General features: G+C 38.5%; 1 protein-coding gene across 4 annotated transcripts in view; it reads right to left on the bottom strand.

Annotated features, from left to right (window-relative positions):
• The window catches only part of LOC149776185 (uncharacterized), a 54,291-nt gene that overhangs the window by 17,038 nt on the left and 16,401 nt on the right, over positions 1-20,852 (bottom strand). For all 4 annotated transcript variants that reach the window (XM_089942495.1, XM_089942493.1, XM_089942494.1 and 1 more), the window contains exons 3-4: positions 9,537-9,794; positions 136-231 (exon numbers count right to left, since the gene is read on the bottom strand). In XM_089942495.1, coding sequence (XP_089798621.1) covers positions 136-231; positions 9,537-9,794 — 354 coding nt within the window. The remainder of the gene's footprint in view (positions 1-135; positions 232-9,536; positions 9,795-20,852) is intronic.

The raw sequence follows: 20,852 nt of genomic DNA, 5'->3' as shown, positions 1-20,852 counted from the left end.
TATTGGACATTTTTCCGTGTATAATATTTGTCCTTTAAGAATAGAAACATAAGATGAGAGACATTTACATTTACCTACACTTTTACATTGAGAAATTGTTTCGAAACATAATGCAAAAAGTAATTTTGAACTTACCAAAAACTAATACGGTTACTCTTTCCTCTGCTTTTGAAACTTTGTTCGAATCGAGTATACGGCAAACGTATTCACCGTTGTCTTCTGCTGTCAAATCTGGAAAAGAAATGCTATTTTTAATTCATCCAAGTGGAATGTGTGCTGCGATCCAATGAAATAAGCGGAGAAACCAGAGAACACAGATGGTGATATAAGAGATGACACTGAATTAAGTTATACAAGTGACAAAGCAAGTAGTTAACGAATTGGCTCAAGTAGAAAAAATTAGAAACTTTGTATCATGCGTGCTTATTATACAGGTACGGCATCTAAAGCTATGTTACATCTATTTGGCGTGCTTATACAGGTACGGCATCTAAGGCTATGTTACATCTATTTGGCGTGCTTATACAGGTACGGCATCTAAGGCTATGTTACATCTATTTGGCGAAGGGCAAAATAAGCTTACTGTTACATGTGAAATACATATATATACAACCGGAGTTTGTCGAGCAATTTGTTATTTTGACTTGAGTATTGTTTGTTAGAGTATTTCATTAATGTTCAGTAGAATGTTTGAACTAATGGCAATTTTCTAATTTGAAGAAAATTATAACTAGCTGTAGATAGCTGCATGCATATATTATAAAGCAAATTTAAATTTTAAACAATGGCTTAAGGTTAGTTTCAATTTCATATCAGTGCAAGATAATTAATATTTAATAAATTCTGAGGGACGATAATTTTTATAGGGCTGAATAGACTAATATACATTTGATATAGTTAAATACGTTAAATGGAATCGACAACATTCATATATATATATATATATATATATATATATATATATATATATATATATATATATATATATATATATATATATATATATATATATATACGACACTATTTCCATATTCTAGCATGTGTTCTTTCGAGTGCTGCAAACAGTAGCATGGCCTTCTCGAGTGAGGTATTTAAACTTAAAACCTTAAATAAACAAATTTGAATAATTTATGAGATAAGTATGAATCAAGACTGAACACACTTATTTTAGTTTTGAAGGCTGACTTCAAACACTGTCAATCGCACAGAGGAAAAATGTATGGAATTTAGATCTCAAATGCTCTAACAGTGATTATTCCACTCCCGTCATATGTGTGCAGATCTTTTTTATTACTTGGGTACCGGTGGGTTATGAGCTATGCCTAGGATTATTGTATTAATCCTCTGCTTCAGTGAACATAATCTGAGAAAGGATCAAAAGGTAAGAAACTAAATAAACAAATGGCTAATATGTCAATGGTTATCAATGGATGTAAAATAATTACATTCCATTAAACGAAAAAGTCATTAAAAATGTAGTTTACGTTTGATAAATCATCTTAATCGATACATAAGACCAACATAATAATTTCATAAAGCTGCGGCTTAAGCATTGAATAGCGTGGTTTGTTTCGTTGTTGCTCTGTGTCCAACAAATGATTTTATAAATATAGTAAATTTTGCTTTCTCTAACATTGAACATTTGTAGAGACAATTCATCAACTAAAGTTCCAGGCATGTTTTTAGAATCGAAATGAGTTAGGTAAAGTCAGTTTATGTTGTTGTCGGGTGTTGGAAGCGAGACCTGAAAATGGTTAAAGTTCTTGAAACTATATTATAAGGAAACTGAAGAAATGATAAAGAAATTTAGTGCCAAATGTGCAATTAAAACATTTGTCGTATGTTCAAAGTTTTGAAATTTTTATTTATTCTCTGAGTAAAATAAAGGAGGTTTTGATTATAATGTCATTATGACTAAATATTATGTGTATAAGGTTATTGTTATGTGTATAAGATTAATGGTATGTGTATAAGGTTAATGCTATGTGTATAAGGTTAACGTTATGTGTATAAGATTAATGTTATGTGTATAAGATTAATTTTATGTGTATAAGGTTAATTTTATGTGTATAAGGTTAATGTTATGTGTATAAGGTTAATGTTATGTGTATAAGGTTAATGTTATGTGTATAAGGTTAATGCTATGTGCATAAGGTTAATGTTATGTGTATAAGGTTAATGGTATGTGTATAAGGTTAATGCTATGTGCATAAGGTTAATGTTATGTGTATAAGGTTAATGTTATGTGTATAAAGTTAATGTTATGTGTATAAGGTTAATGTTATGTGTATAAAGTTAATGTTATGTGTATAAGGTTAATGGTATGTGTATAAGGTTAATGCTATGTGCATAAGGTTAATGTTATGTGTATAAGGTTAATGTTATGTGTATAAGATTAATGTTATGTGTATAAGGTTAATGTTATTTGCATAAGGTTAATGTTGTGAGTATAAGGTTAATGTTCTGAGTATAAGGTTAATGTTATGTGTATAAGGTTAATGGTATGTGTATAAGGTTAATGTTAGGTGTATAAGGTTAATGTTAGGTGTATAAGGTTAATGTTATGTGTATAAAGTTAATGGTATGTGTATAAAGTTAATGTTATGTGTATCAGGCTAATGTTATGTGTATAAAGTTAATGTTATGTGTATAAGATTAATTTTATGTGTATAAGGTTAATGGTATGTGTATAAGGTTAATGCTATGTGCATAAGGTTAATGTTATGTGTATAAGATTAATGTTATGTGTATAAGGTTAATGTTATTTGTATAAGGTTAATGTTGTGAGTATAAGGTTAATGTTATGTGTATAAGGTTAATGTTAGGTGTATAAGGTTAATGTTAGGTGTATAAGGTTAATGTTATGTGTATAAGGTTAATGTTATGTGTATAAGGTTAATGTTATGTGCATAAAGTTAATGTTATGTGTATAAGGTTAATGTTATGTGTATAAGATTAATGTTATGTGTATAAGGTTAATGTTATTTGTATAAGGTTAATGTTATGTGTATAAGATTAATGTTATGTGTATAAGGTTAATGTTATTTGTATAAGGTTAATGTTGTGAGTATAAGGTTAATGTTATGTGTATAAGGTTAATGTTAGGTGTATAAGGTTAATGTTAGGTGTATAAGGTTAATGTTATGTGTATAAAGTTAATGGTATGTGTATAACGTTAATGTTATGTGTATCAGGCTAATGCTATGTGTATAAAGTTAATGTTAGGTGTATAAGATTAATGTTATGTGTATGAGATTAATGTTAGGTGTATAAGGTTAATGTTATGTGCATAAGGTTAATGTTATGTGTATAAAGTTAATGTTATGTGTATAAGGTTAATGAAGCCTCGTGTAAAATTTGATTAAACACATTGTAATACCAACAAGTAGGCAGATAACAAATAAAATGTCTTTACAACAGTAGTCTACATAGACTTTTAATATCTGATTTCAAATAAAGTTGGAAGTGACACCCACACGTTTTGGATGAACAAAGGAAGGACAAAATGGTTGCAACTACATGGTAAACGTACAGACAACTTTACCTCTCGAGCCCATTTTTTAATAAAGACAAGTAATACAATTTCCAGAGGTACTGGAAATTCAAATAATCAACACAAACGGACCACTTGCCTTTCCAGGAAGAGACACGGAGGTTTCAAAAGATGCCCTTAAATAAGTGGAGAACTTTACCTTCATAGTGCAATCCTTAGAGGCACAATGAATACAATTGTATTAATTCTGTAGTGGCAGTCAGATAACAAATAAAACACATAAAAAATCAGACATTAAAACAAATGACATAAAACGGAAATGCAACTAAAACAAATTAAAATTAAATAGTTGGATATTTATCAGATCTCAAAGTCAGCTTTATAGGCAGCACTGTAAACATGTACTCGAAACCTAAAGAGGGGTTACTTTTATGCGCAAGGCTAAAGTAATCGATAAGTGCCACTGTTATTACAGCTTTTATTCATGATACCAGCAACTACTGCTCTGTCTACTGGAAATATATATATATATATATATATATATATATATATATATATATATATATATATATATATATATATATATACAAGGTTCAACAGGAGATGGAGAAGGAACAAGTTTCAGTGGAAGCGTTGGTTCACAATGTAGCTCGAAATGCTTTTTGTCTATCCTGGTCACGTAGTTAAACTTATTACAGTATTAGTTTGTTTGTTGTTTCCACGTTTATATCATGAATTTATACACACAATAAAAAGGCTAAACAAATTAATAACCTTCTAAAATGTTTATTAAGCCTGATACGTAACTATCGTCGGATTAATACTAATTGTTGTTTGTTTCGTGGTTTTCATATTTTACGTTATATGCAACTGCAATTAAAATTGCAGGCCTGTGCCTATATTTTTTGTCGTCCTTGTAAACATTATTCTTATTCGCTGTCAGCTGCTCGATGTCGTTTCTTATCACATCTATATTTTAAACCATGCACATACGTAGTTTAAAGCTTAAATATTTGAAGACTTTGGACGTTGCCGTTGCAATCAATGCTACCCGTTTTGATCATCATAAACAGATATAGCACCATCACTAATATTACATTTTAGTTCAATATTTTAATCAGAAATATATTGTTGAAATCTAAGAGTGGTATTTCAATCCGAGTCAAAGTCTTGTTCACCTAAATTAATTTTTCCACAACCATTTTGCAGTGTCTGAAGCAGTAGAAATAGACCGTGTAATATATATTCTATATTGGATTGAACACTTAAACTATATATCACATGCAACCTGATACAATGGTTTTGCCTCACTATACCTTCTTATGTAATAGTACTGCTGTTTTTCACAATAAAAAGTTAAAGATATTGTTTTCATTACACGTTATAGTTTAGCCAGTTTGCTCTGCAGACATTGCTCTACATTATCCAACAGTGCTGTGTCATTATTGGGAAAAATATATAGGTATTTTACATGTCGTGTGTGGCTGACATTATATCAATGATGTAGATAAGTTTTAATCACATCAGCATGTGTAGGCTTTCCCACACCCTAATGCACCACGTTTTGTTTAACAGCTCAATTATCAATCAAGTATGCATTCTATTCATTTATATATTTCCAGTCATGATTCGATGTAATGTGAAAGTTGCTACAGGTTATGTTAAATTGTTTCAGACGTTCGCTGTGTTTCGCTGCATTAAAAACAATGATACTGTGCACTGAGTCCATAGTTTTCTTTTTCGAAAGTCAAGGTCAAACTTATACTTCTATCTAATGAATACAAATAAAATATTCAGCGTCCGGTTGTTGAATTCCATACTGGCCATTTAAAGTTCATGTTGACAGAATTTCGAAGTTTCTGCTCTGTATATATTGACAAAGTCAACACTGTTAGATCTTAAAATATAGTGCAGTTATAAAAGTATTTCAAAACTTGTATGTGAAATACTTTCTGCTTTTTAGATTTTCGGCCGTTTAATGTTTGTTCAATATGTCGTTTACTTAAGCTACAAACTGAGTATGAGGGCAATGAAAATGTGTACCGCTACTTAAATCTGAAGTCCATTATCATTGGCGCACATTTTCAGTTAAAGTATAAAGTATATCATATTTACTTTCATATTTCCTTTACTAACCTTTCTGTGTAGGTAATTCATATTTATCTGTAATGTTTTTAGCTCAGTTTTAAGTTTTGTCTGATTCTCAGGGTTTTTGTTTCTTCTGTACTCTGCTCTCTTGACACTATGGTTTATAGTTGTGGGTGTGTTTGGTAGTTTTTAAACGATGCATATTTTATGTTTCTGGCACATTTACATTTAGATATTTCATCATCAATGATTTCCGACATATAAAATACGTCATCGAATATCCCCGATCACTTTTATAAATGTGCACTATTAATATTTGGTGCTGTCTTTCGTTTTTCCACCACTTCTATTTTCTTCTACTTTTTTGCAACGATCACATGTTACCGTTTCCATTTATTTACCGACCTAAATTTTGAATCAATCAATCAATTAAAGGATTTAAGTCGCCTACGCAACAAGTGCTTTTTCGACTGGTTAAGTCTCGAAGGCTGAGATTTTCAATTGATCGGGACTGTAGGAGTGGAGTCACTAAAATCCCTCTTTTATGTGCGAATGTCGCACTTTTTAATTCGTGAACAAAGTCCGGCCGAGGTAAGGAGGCAAAAGACCCGCGGGACGCGAAACGCCACAGGAAAGCTGCACGCCCAGAAACGGCAAAGCGCGTAAAATCAAATCAAGTTCAGCTGTACTAGTGGACAGAAATCTATTCCAATGGCGTGTAAGCCACTCGTGTAATTTTCCTAATCCTTTGAGTTGTGTAATTTCATTACTATTTTTAATTAAAGTTGGAATTTTGGTGTACATGGTGTACTTTTGATCTTCCGAAATGTTGTCAGTCAGCTGGGTGTTTGGGTCACGCTGTGTCTATTTGGGGTTTTCACTTTTCATGATAGTATACAAAGGATCGAGTTAGGGTTGTGGGGATAGAGCTTTAATCGAAAGAGGTCTTTAAAGGAGACCAGAAACCAGTGGAAGTATAGAATAATAATAAAAGTACTATAGCAGAAAACCTTATTCTGAAGTATCATCTGCGACTGTAATGCCAATATTTAAATATTGGCCTATCTTCTTGGAGCTGAATTTCCGTGACCTCGTATGCAAAATTTCCGCGCCTATTCGGTTCCTTTGGGGATGTGACGTCATAGTAGCGACTCCAGCAGCCCAAGTTGGAGTTGCCAGAGTAAAAGACAATACCGTTTTGCGTTGCTTACGGGTGTAATAGAACATTAAGAAAAGCCTGTGGACAAATTTTTTTTTCCCAAAGAAAAAGGCATCATGAAAGAATGGGTACATTATTACAAACGAGTCGATTTCAAAGCAACACCATACAGCACTATGTGCTCGTTACATTTCTCAAAGGAATGTTACGAGAGGGATCATGAAAAAATAGCAGCTCAAAGATACGCAAATGCTAGGCCTAGACTAAAAGTTGGCGCTGTTCCAGACATACCTTTGGACATTTTAAATCCTGGGAAAAGAGTTAAACGTGTGAGTTACGAAAATAGACAGAAGGACGAGTAAGTGACCACAAAATGCAACAATCAATCCACATATCTTTTATCTAAAACAGCAGTGCTAAAAACAAATCAGATAGCCCTACACCCTGGGCCCCTTCTGGTTTTAGTTCCGGCCCATCCTGTATTCAAAGTGAGGTGCCCGTCAGGCTTTTCGAAACAAAAATTGTTTGCCTGAGGAAACTTTGATCGCGCTGGTGAAATGAGTAAATTTATTTTCAAGATGTTGACATACATGCCTTAACACGGCACAATCTAAATCAAATCACCCCTGTCGTAGGTGAAATTTAGATTTAATTTTAATCAAATGGAAGCTTTGCTAAAAATAAGATTCTAAACCTGTCGTGTTTCGAGAAAACACAATTTTCAGTAATCTTATAAAAATTAAATTTAAAAAAAAAATGCATTGTATACATGTAGTATGCATAAACGGTAATCTGTATTAATTGGAACTTACATTGATCTTGTGAAAAGGACTGCCCGTCGGACATACTTCAAAGAAACCATGTTCGACAGTGTGTGTATGTGTAAGCACCAGCAATTGATTACCAAATAAACGATGCCTATTTTGTTGTTACTTACGATGCCATGGACTTAATTTTAACAGTTCAAATCTGCAGTCACAAGTTACCGTACATGTGGCAACTGTTTTTCTCACGTTTTATGCCCCACCTTATTTTCTTAGGTTTAAGTCTTAATGCATTTAACACTGTTTGCTGATTAAAATATTTATTCAGAATTAGTTCTTTAGGGCCACATATACTGCATGGTATATTTTGTTTTATTCCTTGTAATTTAATCATGGTAATTAAACTTTTCATATACGGTAGAGGAATGTCAGGTGTTAACTGGCAGAGTTTCTTTGGCGGAAATGGAGATGCGATTTTGTTTGCAGAGAAAATTTCAACGTGATCATTCATTTAAGCTAATTGGTGACAATTTTATTCTTTTAATTATTTTTTTTACTATAGTACTGTTGTAGTTGTTTTAAAAATCTGAAATTTACTCGAATAATGTTTAATCTTCACGTTCTATTTACTGAAGAAGAAAAAAAGAAGAAAAAAACTGTTGTATGATATTAATTATTTCGTCCAGTGCCGGGTTTAGACGTGTGTGCGTGTGATTTGAATTTTTAACGTAGCTTTAACAATTTTTCAGTCATATCGCTACGATGTCAGCAGTGTGGCAGTTTAGACTGTGGATTGCATACGTTATATTTAAAAATGGTTTGGGGTTGGGTTTTTTCTTCTGACAAATGAAAATTGACAGACATAATGTAATAATCGGGACTTCGCTGCGCAAAATTGAGAGATATTACGAGATCGGGATGTAGATGAGGAAATACCCCCAAAATCGGGAGGTTTTTCTCCCGGCTTGAGAGTTGACAGGTATGAACTGTCCCGGCTTGTGGAATTTCATTCAGGACTTTAGTTTATTTCAGTCACCAGCCCGGGGCCTGTGCCTAACAAATTTCTTTTAGTACTTACCAGTACAGTACATAAACTATTATATCAGACTGCAGATTCAACTTTTGAATGTGCAACCCAATGTGGTCTCCTGTCTGCCTCGCTCGCCAATGTTTATGTTTATATTCGAGGACTCGCTAGTATAGCGTCAAGGTACCACGTGATCTGTCGTCTCATTAAAACTCGGAAAAACTCGGCAATTTACGGAATCGTGGTATCTTCCACGCAATATAATCACTACCCGCTTACGATATGTAATTTATAAACATTGTAGTCGAATTAAAATCTGTAGAGAATTACATACGTAAAAGGAAAATTTTGATTTCTAGTCTCCTTTAATAGCCGAAGGAAGAACATCATATAATGTAGCAGAAATAGTAGTAAATGATTAGTAACATCTATGTATGTATGTATTTATCTATTATTCTCTCTCTGTCTCTCTCTCTCTCTCTCTCTCTCTCTCTCTCTCTCTCTCTCTCTATATATATATATATATATATATATATATATATATATATATATATATATATATATATATATATATATATATATATTGGAAAGCGATCGTGATAAGGTATCCTTAACAGGTGAAGCCAATTGATGGTAGCCATTATTCATTTCACGACTAATTTTTTTTTTTGGCATACAAAAGTCTAAGTCGTAGAATGAATTTAAATTTTAAACTGAGAGGTATCCTTTCGTTTGTGTTAGCTTGTTCAAATTTGTCTGAATGTCCAAAGGTTCTCAGAATTAGTGCAAGATAAGATAAATAAGACTCCTACGAGTCATTGTAAAACTCTCTATTCTTGATTGGCTTATCTTTTAAGAAGTTTATTGTATCTTTAAAGGGTTATGACAAGCATTTACTTTGTATAGATGAATTGTTCTTGTTTCCGTCACCAAAGGAATAAATATGAAGTAACTTCATTCCAAACCATCCAACAAAAAATTGAACCTGATTCTGAAATTACTTACTATCTTTGGTGAGAACGAAAAAGGATTTGGTTGAAGAAACGTCGGTCGTGGAACCAATAGAATAAGAGCTGTACAAAGTTTTGTCAATCAATTGCCAGTTGACGGAAAGGAGCTTTTCTTTTCCATCTTTTCCTATCTTGCTCCAGGTCAGGGCGTTATTAAGAAAGAAATTATGTCTCTCGTTGGTGGAACAATGAAAAAATCCGCTCCTCTTGTTGTTAGTCGATACTTCTGTTAGCTTTGCCTCCAGTCGTCGGGCTGCTCAAAAAAATACAAGCACTTGTGTATAATGTGGAGTATGTTCTAAACGAATCTTTAGAAGTAATGAAAAAATATTCACCTCATTTCTAAAGAGCAAACAAATGATAATTGCATTATCATATCAGTAAGTTTACTACAACATCATTCAAATAATAATTGCATTATCATATCGGTAAGTTTACTACAACATCATTCAAATAATAATTGAGTAGTAAGGTGGGACGGTCTAGGGACTAGGGGAGTTCCATGTTAAAAAGGCAATATCCACTCTGATGACTACGTAAATTTAACATGGGAAGCAATATCCACTCTGGGGACTATATAAATTTAACATGGGACAAAAAAGGTATCCACTCTGGGGACAAGGGAATTTAACATGGGAGAAAGGAAATATCCATTCTAGGGACAAAGGCAATTGAAACATGGGAGAAAAAAATATCCATTCTAGGGACAAAGGCAATTGAAACATGGGATTTTTTTAAAAATTAAAAAAAAATAAAAAAAAATAAAAATAAAAAAAGGGGTAGGCAATGGAAAGTCAATCTCTTTTCGAGAAATGTGGGTGGCCCTGAAAAGGGCCTTTGGGTTTATGTTAATGTATCCATTAACATAAGGGGCACCGCATTGGTCTTCTTCTTGTCCTTAGGCTGCGCCTCACTGTAGGACCGTAAACCAGGACTCTTTTGAGGCATCCTTATCTTTCTACGTAGATCCTACGTATCCACAGACTGGTGTCTGTCCTGTGGACAACGGTCCACTTGGATCGGACATACATTAGCATGTCCGTCCTAAACATCATTGAAGACACAAGGGTGGATGATTCAACTGTGGTCCACATCTTGAGGCGACGAGAACGGGTGAATCAATGCAGTGAACTGCGCTTATTTATAGGTAGAGGAAGGATTGAAACGGATTGAGTTCATTGACCAATCCAAACACGCGTTACAAAATTCAGTCAGCCCGCATCCAATCCGAAGAGAGCAGTCTGTGACGTCACGTGGTCTATATAGATTCGCTAGCGCCTGTGTGCAGTCAATCTATGCGACAGTGATTCAACATGACGGAAACTCAGAAAACGATTCATTGGGGTGCACCAGCAGTGGAGACCGTCCAAGGGAACCCGGACTTACTTTCAGAAGAGGTAAATTGGGATTTTGTGGATTTTCTTACCTCGCAAGAATTTGTTCCGGAACCTTCGTCACCTTCATTACCGCAAGTGGAGAATTTTAGACAGAGACAGAAAGAAGAACTGGAGAAATTTATACAACGACAAAAGGAAGCGGAACAAGCTTTTTTCCTACAGCAACAGCAGCAGCAAGAAGAAGAGGTAAGAAAAAAACAAGAAGAAGAAGTAGCAGCAAAGAAACAAGAGGGTGAAAATCAATCGGTCACGGTACTGTTGGACATTTTAGCGGAGTTAAGAAGTCTGAAACAAATGTATCAGACTTCTTTATTACGACCGAAGAGAATACGACCTTCCCGAGCTAAACACGTCAACCCTGTGACTAAGCCTACCGTACCACCCTTAGTGATTTCAACCAAATCATCATCATCATCAACAGTACGCAGTCCAGAAGTAGGCCTTGGCCGTGGCAAAGGCTTAAGGCAGTTAAAGTTGATTGCTTAAACTCACCCTTACACCAAAAAAGGTCCTTTTAAGGGCCACCCACGTCTCTCGAAAAGAGATACACTTTCAATTGCCAATAACTCAAAAAAAAAAAAAATCCATTTTACCCCTTTAGTACGTGTATATGAGTGCGTGAGTGTAGCTTCTTATTTTAAAATCAGAACTCAAAGACACTTACCTTATATAATTAATGTATTCTTTTCTCAATAGTTACAATCTAATTCACAATTCACAACATAACACTTTAAAAAGTTCATAGACTTCTTCTATCCCATTGTTTACTCTCTCTGTTTTTTCAATTTCTTCACCGTAACAGTCTTTTCCTATTCTTCCTCCTCACTTTCTTCCCTTCTTCTTTTCTTCTCCTGTTTCTTTTTCTTCACCTGGCTGCTTTCTTCCTCTGAAGAATCCCTCTCTTCTTCTGAAGAATCCCTCTTTTCTTCTGACTCCTCTTGTTTCTTTTTTGGGCAATCTGGAGACCAATGTCCTTTTTCTTTACAATAATAACAGGTATCTTGACTTTTGTCTTTTCTAGCCGCTGTTTTTCTTTTTTGACGGTCTGGACACTCTGAAGACCAATGCCCTTTCTTTTGACAGATATAGCAAGTATCTTGACTTTTATCTTGAAAGGAAGGAGAGTAGTCCGTCGGCTGGTCTGAAGAGAATTTTCTAATGACCCCTCGCAAAGCTCTGATGAAACGTTCGATTTGGCTAGTCTCTTCCATCGTTGTGCTCGGTTTGAGAGTGAAATGAATAGTGAAAGGACAAGACACACACCCTTTTATATACGCTGGTCTGCCATGACTATAAATTAGTCTATGGTGTTTAAACTTGAGTCATTTGACGTTTTACACTCAAGATGAAACGATCCAATTCATTCGAGAAGAAAGAAGAAGAAAGTAAGAGGCAGAAACGTGATCTATCGCCTCATACCAGGGCTGAAGTCTTGGCACAAATTCATGCCAGTGATTTTGAAGAGGACATGAGTGAACCAGAATCCAAACCCTCTAAACAAAGTTCACCACCCTTAGTCAACCCTGAAAAGTACTATTCCATTCGAGAGACGGAAAAGCGCTCCTCTAGAAAATTTAGAACCACGGCTTACAAATACACGGTGAAGTTTAAAGATTTCAAGGCTGAAGTACCGTTAGAGAAAGCAGAAGGGTTCATCACTGGGGTGTGGGATTCTTTGCTCACCGCACTCAAGCGACAATGTCAACCCAAAGAAGACGATCGCTTGAGACTTTCCATACAACACGACGGTTTGAAATCCCCTGTTTGGATCGAGTTTAGCACCCCTGCAGAATTGACTGCTTCCAAAGTCATGGACAAGATTCAACACGTGCAACAATCTAATGACCAGTTTGACATCACCGATGGAAAAGCCACATTCGACATGACCCACGTCTCTCCTCCTCAAGGGACCGGACAACGCAATAAGGTGTTACTGGTGAACGACCTTCGCATCACCGAAACGAGCCTCGTCCAAATTCACAACCCTCAAGACCAGATGTGTTTAGCCAGGGCTATCGTGGTGGGACGAACCTATGCCAACAAGAACGACACGGTAGAATGGAAAAGAGCCTGGAAGAACATTCGAAAATCGAACCGAGCCAAACAACGAAGTGAAGCAGAACTCCTGTTACAACAAGCTGACCTGTCCAAAGACACACCCTGCGGTATTCCTGAAATGCAAACATTGCAAGATGTCCTAGCTCCATTCTACACCTTGAAAGTGCACCCTCAAGAAGTGCGCGGGCCTCTGTTGTTTCGAGGCCAAGGCTTTAAGGATGCAAAATACATTCACCTTTATCATCACGATGACCATTTCGATACCATTACCACTATCACCGGATTCCTGGGATACAAATATTACTGTGAGAAATGTGACTATGGTTATAATAATCGAGAGCAACACAAACATTGCGGATGGAAATGCTCAGGATGTTTGGCCTCTCCACCCTGTCTGAGCGAAGGACAAGAAAGAGTACATTGTCCTGCTTGTCTGCGCACGTTTTTCAGCCCTGCCTGTTACCAGCAACATCTGAAGACACAAGGTTCACAGCAGAAATGTGCTTGTCAACTCCTGAGATTGTGCCCTACGTGTGGACAAGGCCTACGTACCAATAGTGCCAAGACACACGTATGTTCAGGAAAGAAAAAATCTCACATTTGTCACCACATCGTGGACTTGGAACACCAATGCTACGTGCAAAAATACCAACCCCCACCAGAGAAAGAGGACGGTCACAAGAAGAAAGGCAATTTCATCTTTTTCGATTTCGAATGCATGCAAGAGACCGGCATTCACATTCCTAATTTCTGCGTGGCTCATCGAGCGTGAGAGAAGTGCATTCAAGAACCTATCTTCAGTCATTGCCCTCACTGTAGCAAGATTCCCGGAGGGTGTGAAAAAATCTTTCGAGGACCGAACACGTTAGCCGATTTTGCCCAATGGGTCTTAGACCCCATCGACAAGACGTGGAGCCAAGAGGACATCGAACGTTACGGAGATTGTCATCGCCATGCCACGGTGATGGCTCACAATTTCTCTGGATACGATGGACAGTTTCTTTTGAGGTACTATACGGAACATGGCACCGAACGTCCTAAAGTGACTTTGAACAGAGCCAAAATCATTTTCATGCAAGTGGGACAAGTGCAGTTTAAAGATTCGATGAGTTACTTGGCCATGCCTTTGAGTCGAATGCCTAAAACGTTTGGAATGACAGAAATGGCTAAAGGGTACTTTCCACACTTTTTCAATACGGAAGCCAATCAACACGTCGTTCTACCCCATTTACCTGAGGCTCATTATTACGACCCCGACAACATGCGTACCGAACAACGAGAAGCTTTCTACGCTTGGTACCAGGCTCACGCCTCTGACCCTTCCGACTTTCAGGAAGAAATGCTAAAGTATTGTCGTTCCGACGTGGACATTTTACGGCGATGCTGTGGAAAATTTCGAGAACTGTTCATGGAACACGGAGGGGTCGATCCTTTGAAAGAAACTTGCACCATTGCCAAAGCGTGTTCCTTAGTGTACCGGCAACGATTCATGCCTGAAAACACCGTGGCTGTCATCAGTCCTCAAACGACCAACTATGTCAAACGTCAATACTCGGTCAAAGCCCTACGCTGGTTACATTACTTGTGCGACAAGGAAGACAAATGGATTCAGCATGCCCGCAACGGAGGAGGTGAAAAGACCATCGGAACGCATTCGGTCGATGGTTGGGACTTAGAAAACCCCAAGATCGTGTATGAGTTTAACGGTTGCTTATTTCACGGATGTCCCGTCTGTTACCCTGACCGTGACACTAAAAATCAGTTTTTACAACGAACCATGGAAGACTTGTACCAGGCCACTTGTCAGCGACGCCTAAAGTTGGAACAGGAAGGATACCAAGTGGTAGAAATGTGGGAACACGAGTACGATCACCGTTTGAAAACCGATCCCGAGTTTAAACGCCTCGTGGAAAGTTACCAGTTCATGGACCCGCTGAACCCGAGGGATAGTTTGTACGGAGGAAGAACCAATGCCACCTGTTTGCTGTACCAAGCCGACGAAGAGAAAGGAGAAGAAATCAAATACTTGGATGTGTGTTCGCTGTATCCTTACGTGTGCAAATATTGTCGCTTTCCTGTAGGGCACCACCAATTGTTGACGGAACACATCGACCTGAAAAACATTCGACAATACGAAGGTCTAATCAAGTGCAAAGTCCTGCCTCCCACGGACTTGTACCATCCCGTGTTACCTCACCATTGCCAAGGCAAACTGATGTTTCCTTTGTGCCGTACTTGTGCTGAAACGTGCAACCAAGATCAACCTTGCCAGCACACCCAGGAAGAACGCGCCTTGACGGGAACCTGGGTCAGCGTAGAATTGTTCAAAGCTCTGGACATGGGATACCAACTGTTAGAAGTGTACGAAATTTGTCACTTTCCCAAGACACAACAATATCACAAGGGTGACCTCACTCAGAAAGGCATTTTCGCCGACTACGTGGATGCCTTTTTGAAACTGAAGCAAGAAGGCAGCGGCTATCCTTCCTGGTGTCACACTCCCGAAGACCAAATAAAATTCAAAGAGAAATACTATGAACAAGAAGGCATCTCTTTAGACCACATCGAGAAAAACGAAGGCTGGCGATCGTTTTCCAAAGTGATGTTAAATTGCTTGTGGGGTAAAATGGCACAACGTCCGTGTTTACCCAAGACGGAATATTTGACAGAACCTTCCCGCTACTTCCAGATGATTCACGACAAAACCAAATACATGAAACACGTGGACGTCGTTCGCGAGGATTTGATCTTGGTCAATACGAAGAAGATCTGGACTTTGTACAAGACGACCCTTTTGGAAATGTCATCATTGCGGCTTATGTGACAGCCCATGCTCGCTTAAAATTGTACGAAACTTTAGAACTGTTAGGGAAACGCGTCCTGTACTTTGACACGGATAGTTGCATTTACATCCATCACCCGAGTCAACAGCACCCTGACATCGAAGGAGACCGTTTAGGAGCTTGGACAGACGAGCATCCTGACGACAAGATTATAAGTTTCGCCAGTGGTGGTCCTAAAAATTACGGTTACGAATACCGGGACAAACAAGGAGAAGTGCACACGCAGTGCAAAGTGAAAGGATTGACTCTGAATTATCGTACCAGTCGAGTGGTCAACTTTGAGGTACTGAAAGAAGCCTTGCAGTCTGGAAAAGATCAACATTTTAAAGTGACCACCTATCAACCGAACAAGATTGTACGTTTACCCACTCACCACATCGTCAGTCGACCCTTGGAAAAAGTCTATCAAATCGCGTACCAGAAGCGAGTGCGACTTCCCAATCATTTCACTTTGCCGTATGGACATGTTGGTATAAAACTTTGGTTGTAAGCGGATAGCCACCCACCAGAAAGATGACTTCACCACAGCAAGAATCGAGTGAGAAACCCGATGAGAACTCGAAGTTCAAACCCTACACTTTTCTGGTTTTCTTGCCTGACTATTGTGATTGTGCCCGTCGATTGGACACGTTTCAAGCATGGCCTACGGATAGGAAAGGATTACCTTCTTCGCATATTTTAGCTAGAACAGGATTCGTCTACTTGGGACCTGAGTCAGGATTGGGATATGACGTACAGTGTTTCGCTTGTGGCCTAAAGTTACGAATGGATCTATGTATCTATAAAGATTCAGCTATTCTGGAACATACTCGATGGTCTCCGCACTGCCTTTGCCTTTCTATGGCCTTTCCACCCATGACATTACGGTACAGTGATGACGGTACCTTAGAGACGGTACCTTCCAAAACAAGACATAAAAAACATAAAAAAGGAACGATGTACAAGCTTGAGACTGCATTGCGACTAGTATAAAAAGGGGCTATGGTCAAGATCGATAGTTCATTGGGACTACCAAGACCGAGCGAACAAGATGAATACTTTCAGAGAAACACAAAACAAGTTTAGACAGGTACAATTCAAGTGTGGGGCTTCGGAAGTGGAATGCGATTGTGAGCCTTGCGATGGGTACGATGCTGTACGTTGTGACCTTAGCGATGCCGTAAAGGATCATGGGAACTTTGTTCTCACTACCCCTATCATGGAAAGTGATGCTGTGCGTGTCAAACCTGAGGGATGCGAAGGCGATGCCACTCGTCCTCTTGGACACTTTACTGGGTTTCGTTTTAAAGGTGGATGTTCACCTTCACGTCTACCTCCCTACGGATGTCATCCAGCTCTGAGCAAACTCCTGTCCATGTCACCCAACCCTCATCGAAACGAACCTGTGAAAGACGAATATTCGTTCCCTGTGCGTTTGTCGGAATACTGCAACTTTGAAAATTGTCTTCAATCGTTCAAAGGAAAATGGCCTAAGTATCTGGGAGGCCCGACCCCCGAAGAATTAGCCAGAGCCGGATTTTTCTACTTGGGCGAAGGAGATAAAGTCAAGTGCTTCAGTTGCGGTGTGTCACTTCACCACTGGGAACCGCAAGATTCGGCCTACGTAGAACATGCTCGATGGTCACCGAATTGTCATTACTTACCCTTAGTGGGACCGAGACATTGAAGTAACTTACCATGTCGTTGACGAAGAAGAAACCAGTTTGGCTTGGAGTCAAATGTTGGACATCAACGAGACCAGTATTTAAACTTAATTTCAAAAACGATTTTGAATCATTACCTAAAGAACTGCAAGAGAAGATTTACAAGGAAGTTTGGCAGGGACTTGCCAGAGTGAAATCTCAATGGGTAACTGTAGAACTTTTGTGCCGAGAAATTCACAAGAGGAAAGTGAAAAAAGTCAACCAGTGTGTTAGATTTCTTTGGGTCAAGTGTGCATTCGTCCTATTGTATTACTCTAGACCGTTTACATCAAAAGAGTTCAGTGACATTCTTGGACGTTACCCTGAATGGCAGTGGTCAGAAATTACTCACTATGTGGATTACTTTTGCTCTAGGACAAGATTGTGAATTGTACGGACTGACCTATTCATGGATACTTTACAAGAGAACATTCGTGCTTTGCCTGTGGGGTTGACAGAACGCATTTACCGAGAACTGATCAAAATACAAGTGAAACGCAAACGCAAAGTTATTCATCCGTTTTTAAATTATGCTCTGTTCCAAAGTATAAGAAGACTGATTATGAGTGGATATTACATCAGCCACAAAGGTAAACGAGGCTATTGGCCACCACCCAAGGATTCCAAAAACAGTGTATATACTTATGAATACTTTACAAGAGAACATTTTGGGCTTGCCTGTGGAGTTGAGAGAACGCATTTACCAAGAGCTGGTCAAAATACAAGTCAAACGTAAAGAACAGTTGCATCCGTTACGTCACCAGATCTTTAACCACTGGTACCTGAATGGTATAAGAGGACTGATTCGTCAGAAATTGTTTCAGTGGTCAGACCTTGTTGAACACTTTCAGTTAGTGAATGAAATACACGTTCGAAATTTTGGTTACTTCGAGATTCACCTACTGCAACGTATTGAGAAAGACGAGTTAAAGGATTACCAACATATTTTACGTGGAATCTGCTTAGCGGAAGACGAAACATCTAGACAAACTCTGACGTTTCGGTTACAGTATGCAAGATTTAGATTCCCTACTGGAGAACGAAGATGTCTCGTTAGAAATTACCTTTATTGCTTCCGAAACAAAGAGACTATAAAATCAGGCTGCCATGCCACGGATTATGTCACATGTTATTGAACAGATTAAGTGGAAGGAAGTCAATGACCATATTCAAACCGTGGATCATTACCATCGATTATTACAAGAACTGTATCCATTCAGTTTGGGTCGACAAGTGGTGTGTGTCTTAGTGACTTGTTTTCTGGGATTTCGTTTACCAGCCGATTCTTTGTGGACTCTTTACGAACAGTACTTACCACCCCAATGGCCTTAAATGGTCACGAAAGACTCCTTTTGCTCAAAGCCTTGCTTTTTCATCTGGATACTTCTCGACCTCTACGGTAAAAAAAGATTCGTCAACTTTTAGCTACCCAAGACGTGTATGACGATGTGTGTGTAGCTTGTGACTTACACCCCCATTGGACAGATGTCCGTGCCTGGAAAGAATGCGATTTTGAGGCTTGGACCCAAGAAGTGGCCCAGTATGGACGAGAGTTGTTCAAGGAAAAAAGTTACTTTTCAACCAGTGTTAGTGACGGTGCCAGAAGAACCCGTCACCCAGGACGGGACTGTCGTGGACAGGCCTGAAAGACCCTTTCGGGAGGACACTTGTGTGACCTTACCCTCTATTGAACTGGCCAGAACATTACCCAAAACATGTTGTACAGACACTTGTGTTTATTCCACGTTGATGGTTATCATGTGCCTTTTATCCTTGTACTTAAGCCTTTGGCTTTTATGTATTTTTGTCTTTCGTATTCATGTTTAAAACATTCAATAAACGTGTTCTGAAAAAAAGTATATAAACTCTTGTCTTGTTTGTTTTCGTGTCACAAGTGACATTCCTAACACTATGGCTACCTCTGCTGTCTCTGCTCCCTCTTCCTCTACTGTCAAAGTCATCGACGAACACTTAGATCGTGCCAGTTGGGAGGCTTTGTATCTTCGCCATCCCTTTAACATGCTCATTGCTGGACCTAGCGGTTCAGGCAAAACCGAATTCGTCAAACGTTTGATCGAACATAAACATCATTTGATCGATCGGCCACCTCAGCAAATCGTGTGGTGTTACAAAGAGTGGCAATCGGCGTACAGCCTCTTGCGAGAAAGTCAAGGCGATTCCATCGTGTTTGTGGAAGGCATTCCTAAAGAAGACGACGGCATCATCTCTGACTCCCGTCAAACCCATTTGGTCATTTTTGACGACATGTTAGGAGAAGACGAAGAAGAAATTAAACTGTGGTTCACGCGCAAAGGGCATCACCGTAATGCCAGTGTCGTTTACATCACCCAAAATTTGTTTCAACAAAGTAAAGCCCATCGCACCATCAGTCTCAATGCGCATTACGTGGTCTTGTTTAAAAACCCTCGAGATAAATCGCAAGTGCAAGTCTTAGCCAAACAGTTGGGAACGCCTTGGCTGACTAGGCGTACGACGATGCCACTCAAACTCCACACGCCTATTTACTCGTCGATTTGAAACCTACGACCCCCGATGATTTGCGATTTCGTACCCACTTGTTTCACCACTGGTGCCAAGACGGAGGGCCTGTCCTGTACACGTCTCCGTCCTCGACTTAATTTCACTCCACAAAAAAAAAAACTATAAAAACCTCAGACCCTTTTTGTCTGTCTCACACAACGTCAAAATGACATCCCTTCAGTCGCATCTTCCCGTCAAATTGATTCGTGCCTTGTATGGCATCAGTCGAGAAAAAAATCCACAAATACGAGCTCGTGTCTTAGAAGCTAGTCTCAAAGAAGTCTTACGATGGTCCACGGTGACGGCACGTCAATTACTCCAAGGAATCATTCAGATTCCTCATCAAACCAAATGCTTTTTTGATCGAAACAAAGTCGCTTTGACCCAACTGGCCGATCCCCCAATCGACACCCAAACCAAAAAACAAATCATTTTGAAACCTGGAGGGAGCGGTACTCTAGGAGGGTCATCATTCGCTCTCTCTTAAGATGGGATCCTAATGCCCCCAAACTTCTCCCCAAGAAAAAAGTCAAACGAAGCTCCAAGAAGAAGAAAAGGACCAGGTCCCCAAGGAGAACTTCTCCAGTGGCGGGACCATCCTCTTACCAGACACCACCCCGGAAAAAGAAAAGAATCCCCCAGAAAAAGAAACAGAGAAAAAGTCCCCAGAAAAAGAAAAGCCCACAGAAGAAAACTAGTCGCAAGAGAGGCACTTCAGCCAGGACGCAACCTTACACTCGCAAACCACGACCTGCAAAGGCGGTGACTGCGTCTCCGGTAGCCTCACGTT

The sequence above is a fragment of the Sinohyriopsis cumingii genome, chromosome 18 (assembly GCF_028554795.1).
Source record: "Sinohyriopsis cumingii isolate HCF-2022 chromosome 18, ASM2855479v2, whole genome shotgun sequence".
Lineage (NCBI taxonomy): Eukaryota > Metazoa > Mollusca > Bivalvia > Unionida > Unionidae > Sinohyriopsis > Sinohyriopsis cumingii.
The sequence above is the reverse complement of the archived record's forward strand: the minus strand, read 5'-3'. Positions and strand labels throughout refer to the sequence as shown.